Below are 12,278 nucleotides of genomic sequence, written 5' to 3'. Positions count from 1 at the left end.
TGGGGCAGTGAAGCTCTCCAGGGGCAGGATCCATGAGAGGCTTAATCTCCAGTCCCCCCATGTTTGAAATGTGTCACAAGGGTCAAAGATTACAACACCTAGTGATGATCACCACATAATACAGGAAGACAGAGAGGAGGGCTCATTCAGAAGCAAACAAACCTACAGCAGGTGGAGGGAGAAGGAGATGTTATAACAAGACAACCAACAAAATTTTATTCTTGACTTCATCGAAAAACACATTTTTTATGGTTTCACAAAACAGATCCAACAGCAACTGCCTCATCACATCTGCTGTTCATCCTCAAGAGGAAATCAATATCATGCTGTCACTGAGTATACAATAAACTGGCTTTCTATGTGTCCTTATTCTACTGCTCATACACTTGACTGTAGATGTGTGGGTGATATTAACATAAGAGAAAAATAGCCTCGCTAATGTGAACACGAATATGCAAAAAGTCCTTATAGCTGTACATTGCAGTCTAGTGCTGCTCCCTGTACCATGCAGCCACCCCTCCTTTCCCTCTCTTCTCCCCCACCATCCCGACATTAACATTCATGGAGCCACTGGACTGTGGCGAACCGCGTACATCAAGCCAACGACGAGATGCAGGGATGAGGGGGGAGAGGGAGGGTGGAGGATGGAGGTCCACGAATAAGGCTGGTAAAGGTGTGGGGTGTGGTGTGAAGGTTACCCAGTATGAGATTGTGGGAAAGGTCAGCAACTAAGGGGCTACATCTTTGGCTATAGATCACAATTATTACTGTAGGACCATTGACTGGTATGGAAATGGTAGGAGCAGTGACAGGTCCACATGGCAAGTGGAAAAGCGGGCAAGGCCAGGCCAGCAAGACATCACTGTCAACTGTATCTCTCAGTAAATATCAGTAAGTAGTTCTTAGTCAAGCTAGTGGTTCGACTCTAGAGATGGCAATGTTGGCCACTTTGGTCCAGACAGAAATATCTCAACATCTATTGGCCAGATTACTAAGAGATTCTGCACAGATGGTTCCTAAACGATTAACCCTGCTAACTGGTGATCCCTTGACTTTTCTTCTAGTGCCACCATAAGATTGACATTTTTGTTCTTTAATGATCATCAACTATTGATTGGATTGCCCTGAAATTTAGTACAAGTACTCATGGTTCCCAAAGGCTGAATTGCAATATTGTATTGTAATACCCTCTGACATTTCATCTAGCGCCACCATCAGTTCAAAATTTCAGCCTCTTTGATTTATGACTCCATACCTACAAAAATAATGACATTTACCTCAGTTGCATCTCTTTGTGAAGTGTAAAAATGTTTAGACATTCCATAATTGGACCATACTGTATTTACAAGTATATGAGGACCAGTATTACTTTTTAGATTTCAAAGTTCATTTGACATCACATGGTGCTTGGACCATATTCATGTTCTTTAGACTTCATCATCTCCTTAATCACATTAAGATATAGGATAGGAAAGTTTTAAATATGGTAAGTAAATCTGTGTAGTCTTAAAAATAAACATGCACATACACCACATGGATGGGTGGTCTTGCACTATTGTGGTGCAAAGTTTCTTTACCAATGACTGTAGGATGCCAACATAAAACAGTTCTCATTGAGTGATGTCTTCAAAGGAACTTGCATCTGTAGGAACATGTAGTCTGCTAAACATGCATGCACTATATATTCATTATAAGTTATGGTATGCGCAGAATTGCTGACTGAAAGAGTTTAGGTGAATGCAAACACTGGGCCGGCAGTGGCCCATTTTGAGAGGTGAGCAACATTAAAATGCATTACAGGCATATCAGTGGAGCATGGAAAGCCAACTCCCTATGGAACTGTTGGTTTACTGCTTCTCACAAGGCCCGTGGAATGGTTGGATTTGTGACCAGTGTCCTCTGGCTCTGAAGGACAAAAGCAACCAACCAGGGAAATCATTGTTCTCTGCAACATGGCATACAGTACTGTCATCTAACAGTGTAGCTGTCTGGCATTCAAATCAGACTGATGTTAATGAGTTCTCAGAAGAAGCTGTCCCACCTCCATCAGCAAGGTGGAGAAAGTAAAGACTCAAATGAACCTTGTCACTCCAGAAGAAGTCTCTAGATGCAGATAAATAACAAACTGCATACGGAAAGCAAAGTATTGGTGAGCATGATTGTCATTTAATCCTGCTGCAAAATTGCTTTGTTTTTGTAATGTGTCTGACCTGTAAATAATGTGGATTTGGATTGCTTTGGTTATAAGATAGATCTACATTTATCACCTGTAATGCATTTCATATACCTGTTTAGAAAAGGGGATTTCCTTCACTTAGTGTTTTAGAAGCTTACTGCTGATTATTAAAACTAACAACACTAAAGAAAACAACTTTCACTTCCTATTATTATTATTATTATTTTGCTGGAAAGATTAGGTGTATTTATATTGGTGGCTTGGAGAGAAATATCACAATATATGGGGGAAAAGTGTCTCTACTGCCCCCGTCCATATGATATCCAACCTCCACTGTGCTTGTCCACCCCATTACACACATGTATGCACATATATGTATTTGAAGAAGAGACATGTTGTGCCTGATTGCAAATAAAAGAAGCTTTAACCTCCTGTGTCTCATGTCTTTTTCTTTGTCTCCCTATAAACTACAATTACAACACATACTGTGTAAAACCATTCAGGGTCCAAAACACCTCTTCATGCCATTTTCAGAATGTATGTTACATGTTGTTTTTTATGTAAAGCACTGTGTGGCATTTTTTGAATTGATTTCACAGATTGGTAGTGATGCAGTTATGCATGTTATCAAGTTATCGTGACCAAAACTGGAAGCTTTTGAACATTACAGGTGTGTTACTCTCTTGTCAATCATACTAAGCTTTCCCCAAGTAGATGCCTAGAATAACCAAAAATATATTACATTCAGATTCATATTGTCATTATACTCCCTAAAAATTAACCACAAGTCAAACACTGATTAAAATCTTCACAAGCATATCTGCCTCACCCTTTGCCAGTAAATGACTTGTCAACATATATAACATGCTGAAATCTTTTCCGCACTTGGCCTTACAGATTAAGCACCATGCGGGAAGTGAAAGTAGGTGGGGAACACTCATGATTCTGTCCTCTTCAACTTTAATCAAAAGTACACTAACGTGCTGCAGCCCCCTCCCTCTCTTTCATAATAATGGGCCGCTAAAAATTCAGGAGGCAGGCTCCACATCAATCACTCGCCAGATTTGAGTCCAATGCAATAAATATGTAAATGAGGAGAAGCCAATGTCTCGTAGCTTTGAGATCAGCACAAGGAAGGGAAAAAAAGGGAAAAACTGTATTAATTGCCCATGGCCAGAGGAATCTGTAGGCATTGGTTATAAAATTGTATGTGTGAATGATTTTCATGCAGAAAATGGACTACCAAGCCTAGAGCAAAAAGTGAAGAAAGAGTCAAATTAGCAAATTGGGACAGATTGTCCAAGAGACTAAAAAGAAACAGCAACGACAAAAATGCCAAATCTAAGTTCACATAAGATTCAGATCATAAAATAAAAAGGATTTCTAACTCAAATTACAATTAAGTATCGTTCAGCTGGAACATTTCTACACTTGTAATGTGTAACTGCACATTCAAGATCAAGCTCATAAGGCAGAGAATAGGGGACTCTCTACCATCCCTTTTTTTTCAAAAGCACAGTATGCATTCAGTTGGGGTCATTTTTGTGTTCAAATGATGCATTTAAATATAATATTCACTGTCCTTTTAGCTTGGTTTTGGTCTCCACCACAAAGCATACAGTAAAGTTACGGTTTTTAGAGCTTATTTGCCGAAAACAGCTGGATGCAGCAGTAAGAATGAACTAAAAGAGTAGAGCTGCAGGCATAAAAACCAAAACAAGAGACTGAAAGATGCTAAAACTCTGATAGGAAGTCTCAAATTTAGCATTACGATTGTTGCCATCTCTGATTTTTGGCCAGGAATTACCATATTTGAATAAGAGGTTTGAGCTGACCCTAGCACCTAGCTACCAGCTTGGTTAGCACTGCACTTTTAAAGTCTATGCTTAACTGTGACAATACTGATGCCATTTTTTGCTAGTGACAAACAGGCTTAAAACCATTAAAACAAAATATACTTACCGGAAAACCTGAACAGTCGACTCTGTTGAGGGTCTTTAAGTACAACCAACCGCTCAACAAGACTTTTTTAGGCAAGTAAAATGTTACAATTAACTTAATCATTAGGAAACTGTTTACTGAGGGAAGTTAAGTGTGAGGTCATGACATTTTCATGTAGACTTTCATACAATCAGACTTCTTGCAACTAGTGGAGTCACCCCCTATTAGAAAGAATGCTTTAAGGCACTTCAGCATTGGCTTCACTTTTCAGACTTGGAGTTACCTTCTTGGTCTCAACACAAGCAACTCCTTTGACAGTAGGCCATAAAACAGAAATACAAAGTAGAAATAGAATAAACATTCATTATAGCAACTTTAAGAAACAACCCTTACCATTAATTTAAAAAATCCAGAATGTGCTTGGCAGTATATTGGTCGAGTGCAAACACACTACACATATGACTTAAACTTCAACAACATATCAAACAAAACATATATGTATGTGTTTTAAGTTGAGGGAAAGATGTTTCATTATGCTAATCATCATTTGCATATCATCAAAACCAACTCTACCCAAGAACAGCATCCTGTTTTGAGGAGCTGTTTTTGCATCCACAACAAAAGAGACAATATCTGCAGGCATCTAATCATGTAGAGTACCAGTCTTAAGTTTGGACACACCTTCAAATTCCCTTCAATGAGAAAGTGTGTCCAAACTTTTGACTGATTCTGCAGCTGTCAGCCAACTCAAGTGTCAGTCCACAATAGTAGCCATCTCAAAAAGTGCCCACCCAGACGACTTATGTATCCCAGAGACACATTTAGCCATTATTTGTCATTGTACTGTATATACACACACCACAGTGACCACAGCTGCAGCTAATTAGGCCTTAAGCCTGATATATTGCAGGGTTATATTGTTGTGAATTTAACATGCTGTGAGGTCTTTGGTCCTAGTCTGTATTCTATTTTTGAGATGGATATTGTGCACATATCACACTACAGCAAATGGTATTGGGATAAACCTATATCCTGAAAGAGGAAAGGTACTCCCATATTCCAATATTGTCTGAGAATACTTCTGACTGCTCTATTAAAACAATGAATAATTCTCCAGTTGTTCATTTTTTAAATATATTTGGTAACTTTAATATTATATTATATGAAAGCATTATACAATATAAGATCTCCTGTCCAAAATCTAAATCTAAATGGGACTTTGGCTATAATACCATACTTTTAAGATGCTATTTAAAGAGAATGCAAGTTTAAACAATTTGCTATATCAGACAGCATTTCTAGATTTTTGGAAACAGTTAAATTGGTTGTGTAGTAAAACAAAGCTATATACAAATCTCTCCTCAGAGGACAAATAACCTTTATTGTGCAAATAATCAGGACATGGTCTAACAGTCATAATCACTGTCAGCTAGATTTAAATTGATTTGCTGGCCTCATGTTTGACTTGTAAATCTCTCTCTTAATCAAGGCATTTTGCTCAGATAAACAGGGATTAGTTTGATTAACAGCATAACATTATCTCCTAACAGAGAGGAGAACATTTAAACATTGGAGGCTTTAGACATATAGCCTTAAATTCACAGAATATGACAGAGTTGAAAATATTAGATGCATATTTTGTCATTATATAAATATCCTATTTCAAACTCTATACTTGTTCATCGTTGGCATCCTTCAATATTTGCTCAATTTAATATTACTGTTATGTATTTAATCACCGTTCTAACTCCAATGACTGTGACTCCTACCAAACTTGATGTAATTCTCTCTTTTCCGTGTACATTTAATTATGTGGACAAAGTTTCATAAGTGAAAATATATCTACTATTCGCCACAGCAGGCAACAGAAAAATAATGACATTGCCTTCACATATTGGGTTTGCTCTAACCACCAAGGACACACTGCTTAAATTAAGCCTGAGCATTATAGCCTCCATCAGTATAGCTACTCTTCATGTGTACTAAACCTAACCCTGGTCTAACATTACCAGTGGAGGAAATCTCAGTGTTAGTGTGACTTTACATTTCTGAGATATGTGAATTTCATTGTTATTTCATTATGTTTTGATGATTCAACACATCTCTTCAGAAATCTATGTTTTCTGGAGTTTATAGTTTGTGAACCTTTGGGCCCCTTGTCTCTCCTGCCTGTCCTTCCTTCAAACAGCTCCACTGATCTGCTCCCTCAGCCTTCTACTTCACTGCTTAGCAGTTCAATATTCAGCATTTGTCCTGTCCTGCCTGTGTGCTGCTCTCACCTTTTTCCTGACTCTAAAATATTCACCTCTCGATCAGCCTCTCTCCCACTGCTACAGAAGTGCTTTTCTAAATGGTCCGCAAAATGACAGCTCCCAAATAGACGATGAAGCCATGCATTCATAACTTTTCATTTACACAATTTGTTTTCTCTAAAATGTTGTTTTAGACTATGCTTGTTTTTATTTGATTAAGAGTATTACCCTGAACTGTGTTGGATGAGCCAAAAAGTAGAAAAGGCAAGACATTCTGAGCCTTAACCACACCAGGTGCAACTGAAGTTTGGGTTTTTAGTTTCTTGTGGTGCTGTGTATTTCCTCACAGTACTGAGTAGACATGAACCATGCAGTGCTGCTTTATAAACTCAATAGGGATGCTAACCAATTGGCCCTGGATTTGAAAGTTCATTGATAGCTATCTACTGTAGATGTCTCTTCATCAGCCAACACTGTAGGTCTCTTCATATCATTTCATTCAAAAGTTATCAACATATGTGCATTGTTAGTTGTGGATTTAGTGCTATCATTTAACAATCTGTAATAATAGAAAACTCCTAATGTTACAACAATTAAGCATATGACAAAAAGTGTTCATTTTGTATGTCAGTTGTACTGAAGATTTAACCAGTTTCAACCCAGAAATACAGCATCAAAATTGTATGAATTTCTCTCTCATCTGATTCAGTCACAAACTACATACAACAATATTTTCATATCAATTAATCTGTTGATTATTTACTTAATTAAACAAATAACCATGTGGTCTATAATGTTTACTATGTACAATAAAGCTGAGGGTGATGTCTTCAAAATGTCAAGTTTTCAGTCACACATAGCAACGAAATGCATGACATGAAAAGCATGTTTGAAAGCTTGAACTGGAACATTTCTACAATAGTTTTATGTTGATCAACTAATTGATTAACACTCTATGAAGTAAATTCTGGGCAATACATTTTTGTGTCTTATGAATAATCTGTATAAGGTAAAAACAGCAGGTACAATTCATTCTATATGGTTCTTTTTAAGATAGGTGTAACCTAATAATATGTGTACATTTTAAATCAGCATCACTGGTTTCATCAGCTTCATAAGCAGGATGATAGTTTATGAAAGTTACAACATTGAGAAATAGTGTAGTGATCTGGATATACTGTGTATTTATTTCCTTAAGGGATCGTCTCACATAATCATTTTGGTCTTTATGTCTAAAATTGCTCTCACAAATCACTCTCCATTTTATATTTAAGAATATTTAAGAAAAAAAACGATATATTTCCCAAAGTGATTCACAAATAACAATGACTGGTATGTGTTTTATTATACAGTGAATGGTCGTAAACATTGGTCTTGTAACCGTTAACGGAACAATCAAGTATATGTCTGCTGCTGGCAGTATGTGAGACCATCAGTGTAAATTATTTGACAGTTTGATGCATAAAAGACAAAACCAGTTTGTCTTGGCTGCTCATGTTTTAACTCCAGACATCCTCAGAGAATTAGAAGAAGTGGACACCTGCTGTGTCCTAAAACTGAATACTTGCTGGAGTCTCGCCATATATTAATTTGGCAACAGTCTTTTTTTTAATGAGAACATAATACAAACTAGCACAGTGAGCGACCACAAGTGTAGAACGACTACAAAAGTTTGGTTTGTTTGCATTTAAATGGTCTGAACCAAGACGTTTTTATACAATGCTGATATTCACACACCTGCATACTGGAGCTTTAAGTAAACAGTTGACTGCCATCATTCTATATATTTATATATATGGTCAAATCAATTTGTATAAGATATAAAATTTTCAGATTTATAAAGATATTTCCTTTTGAAGGCAAACCTGTGTTGGCAACCAAATAATTATGGACATGCCTCTAACAAATAGTAATGAACACAAACAATGCTTCCACAGTCCTGAGAAAGGTTTTTGGTCAAATGTATGTAACGTCACAATCATGATCTGTTGTAAGATCTTGCATGGAGGGTACTGTTTGTCAGTGTGTGTAAAATACTGAAAGGTGATTTTTTTTTTAAATGCCAGCGTGACACCTCACATTAACCTTTTATGGACAATTATGTCAAACAAAGTGGCAGAAAAGCTTTCGTATGCACTAGAAAACACTTTCTGCGGCACACAAACGTATATATTTATTGCTCCATCAATGAGGCCCAGCATTGTGAGTGTATTAATGAGTCAAATTCACATGGATTATTTAAAACAATCTATTGATTGACTAGACAATAAACAATTATACCAACATACTGTACAAATATAGAGATATATAAATGGTTCAATAGAGCTTAACAGAAACGCAAATAATTAAATAAGTTAATTAATAAATAGGTAAATAAATAAATAAATAAACAAATAAATAAATGTACATTAAAAAATGAGCAAAAAAAAAAAGGATTGATTTGCCTTCAAAATCCAAGTGTGCCTTGTACTATAGTTCAGTGTAGGTTGTGTTACCACACAGTGCCTTCGCTCATCTCTGAGGAGGGTTGTGACAGCTGGTTGGTGTATCCGCTGTCACTGAGAGACAAAGTAGTAAAGGGTGTGCTGGGGCCACACATCTCACTGGAGATACTGTGCATTGAGCCCGGTCCATTTGGCTCTGGACTAGGTGAGTCCGCAGGATGGTGAGATACTGTGTCAGAGAAACACTGCATCTCTCCAGGACAGTGGTGACCTGGATGATGGTGATGGTGGTGGTGGTGGTGGTCCAGGACTCCTAATGGGGTGCCAGCAGGGACAGAGGAGGGCACAAAGCCCAAGTCTGCTGGTGTCTGAGCCTGGGATGAAGGTGGGCCTTGGTAGTATTCATAATTCCCTCCTGAGCCATAGTATTCACCAGGATAATCTGCATTTACAAAGCACTCAATGTCAGAATTCTGGCAATATATGAACAAAAATGACATGAATGATAGTATACATATCAACCTTAATAATTAATACACGCATCTGTCTATTCAAGGGCAATTAAATATAAATAACAATAAAGTTACAAAGCATAGCTCACCTCCATAATAAGAGAAGTGTCCAATCTCTCCTGTCTCCACTCTCTCTCCCAGCGCTCTCATCCTCCTCGAGCCGCGGAAAAACACATGTCTCCTGGAGCTCAGAGCGCTCAGCTGCTTCATGCGTCTCTCTTTGGACCTCCTATTCTGAAACCAAACCTTGAGGACAAAATGAGAAGAAGAAAAAAAAGGCAAAGTTAACAAAAAGAGCAGCATGAATGTGTCACAAAAAATAAACGCAATCCTGATATACATTTCTATGCCTCACAGGGTTATTAAAGTAAGCCGTAAAAAATAAGATGAACTAGTTGACAACATTTAGATTACTTAAATATTAAAATGAGTATTTTTCACTTGGGTTTCGCAATGTGATGAACCACTATAAATTCTTGCCACACAAATGGAAATTGTTCAGATCAGAAATAAGATGAATATGGAATAAAGAAGACTCAGTAAATGCGTAAAAAGTAATTATTTGGCAAGTAAAGCGATGGCTGTTAAATCCAATTCAAAGGAAAAGGAAAAGGGGGCTTTTAAAAATGCTCATGGATATCTTGAGTCCTGCTTTTAAGGGGTTTAGGGGCGCGGTGGGAGTACAGATTAAGAAAACAAAATCCTGAAATTAGTGTGGAAAGCCTGCCTGGGGAAAAAAATCTGTAAATCATTATGAATAAATTCCTTGAGGATAAAAAAAAATAAGAGCAATGAGCTACAATCGCTTTCTTTTTGTTTTTTTGGTTGCGTTTACGCACGTTATTTCCTGTCTTGTGAAAGTGTGTAACCTGTATTAAGTAGCCTAATCGTGATGGTGTAGAATATAAGGCCTTTTTTTGCCTTCCACAGTACCTGGATGACTCTCATAGTGAGGCCGGTCTCCCGTGATAGCTGCTCTCGGATGTGTCTGGTAGGTTTCGGTGTGGCCGTGAAAGCCGCTTTCAGGGTCTCCAGCTGTTTGGCTTTAATGGTGGTCCGAGGCCCGCGTCTCTTCCCGACGGCGCTCTGCTCGTCATTTTCGTTGCTGCACACGTCTTTATCAGACAAATGTCCAGTTTCTGACTCCTTTTCGTCGTCTTGCGGGTCCTGGGAGTCTGGAGACAAACTGGGGTCGCTGCACGTCGTGACTGTTATGAGAGAAAGATATAGTCTATATTAACACAATATATATTTAATATATAACGTCAACATCTGTGCATCTAAATCACACCGGCAAAACCAGCATGAAAAAACTAATATATGAGTTATAAATGCAGCACCGTATTTATGTCTTTACGCATTCATTTTCTACAAGATCACACATTAAAAAATAAAAAAAAACACTAACCAATATGGAGTATTTATATCTGTGAGGGAATTAGTCAAACTAAAAATAAAATGATAAAAGCTAATAAATAATAGTCATAATTAGAATAGAAATTCGAAATGAGCAACTTGTCCCCTTTTGGTCATTGTACACACGTGCAGTGTCTTTATGGTTAATATGAAATCACCTGAGAGCAGGATTGTGTCCTTCCCGTTGTTGTTTTGATAGTCCTCTTTACAAACGAACTTGAATTCGTCCAGGATGTACAGCTCCTCTCCGGTGGACAGCTGTTTGTTGCACATCACACAGGTGAAACAGTTCAGGTGAAACACTTTGCTCTTGGCTCTGCGGACGAGATCACTGGGTAAAATCCCCTGTGCGCAACCTCCACATTTGGTCCCAAATCTCCTGTTCAAGAAGGAGAAGTGACAGTCAGGAGGAGAGGCTCAAAATAAAAAATAACAATTCCTCAGATTTGTATTTGTTTATTTATTTAGTGAATTCCTATGAATGTTATACATATACAATCCAGCAGAATATAGCTAAGAAAGCAGGAGACAGCTAGTGACTGTGATTATAACTGTAGTTCAACTTTCATAATCCAATTAAATGTTAGCTATACATAAGTAATGCATATATGATCTATAGACCTATCTAAATTACAATGTTGCATAGAACATGAAAAATATAAAGTATAATATAAATGGTGTATAATAATAATCTCATTATGAGTGCAAACTCAACATATCAATGGAATTAGGGTTAGGCCTGGTTGTCGCTGCCGCTGCTTTATTGTAATATAAAGAAAAACGACCTACTCATAAACTCATATAATGTTTTTGAACGTATCGTCACTTTTTTCATATTTTCTTACAACCCTCAAAAAAATTTACACAGATGCAGCATAGCAGAACACGCTCCAGTAGTTTTAATATAGTCCACATCAAGGTTTGGCGGAACCATAATCTATAGCCATGTTTAACTATCACATTTTTCCCACCTTACCTTGGATTTTCAAACTCCACATTTTCCATCTCACACATTTTATTGGCTCAGTTCATATTTAATTGTGCTGACATGACATATGTATTGTTCTCTTTTTTCTCCACCTGCATCTACATTAATACCAAACCGCAAACACGTTGGATGCTTACCGAAAGAAGTCATTCTTACAGTACAGTCTCCCTTCTCGTGAAAAACACTTGTCTGTCAAACTGCATTTGCATTCGCAGCACTGGACACATTTGATGTGCCACGGTCTGTCCAAAACTTTCAGCAAGAACCTATCAGCAATAGGCTTCTCACAGCTGGTACACTGAAGCATGGTCTGCAGTTATTCCCAGCTCAGTCACAGAGATATACAGTATATCTACTCTGCTTCTTCCCCGCTCCAATGTCCCAGTCACCTCGGTGTTCACTTGCACGACTGTTCTTGTATGATCCAGGAAATCCAATGTATCCACAAGAAATCTGAATAATTATAGCATCATCCGTGAGGGTAAAACAAGCTCTTCTGTTCCAAAGGACAACAATCCACATCCGGCCAACAGCTCCGAACAACAGGTC

The 12,278-nt window shown here is 37.7% G+C and overlaps 1 protein-coding gene across 1 annotated transcript; it reads right to left on the bottom strand.

The window, feature by feature from the left end:
* Positions 1-8,860: 8,860 nt before the first annotated feature.
* Positions 8,861-12,036, bottom strand: LOC128371452 (LIM/homeobox protein Lhx1-like). Its single transcript, XM_053331779.1, has 5 exons — positions 11,867-12,036; positions 10,900-11,120; positions 10,259-10,533; positions 9,415-9,571; positions 8,861-9,255 (listed from the first exon to the last, which is right to left on the bottom strand). Exons 1-5 carry the CDS (start codon positions 12,034-12,036, stop codon positions 8,861-8,863), a joined length of 1,218 nt encoding a protein of 405 aa, XP_053187754.1.
* Positions 12,037-12,278: the final 242 nt, after the last annotated feature.

Source organism: Scomber japonicus, chromosome 13 (genome assembly GCF_027409825.1).
Source record: "Scomber japonicus isolate fScoJap1 chromosome 13, fScoJap1.pri, whole genome shotgun sequence".
Taxonomy (NCBI): domain Eukaryota; kingdom Metazoa; phylum Chordata; class Actinopteri; order Scombriformes; family Scombridae; genus Scomber; species Scomber japonicus.
The sequence above is the reverse complement of the archived record's forward strand: the minus strand, read 5'-3'. Positions and strand labels throughout refer to the sequence as shown.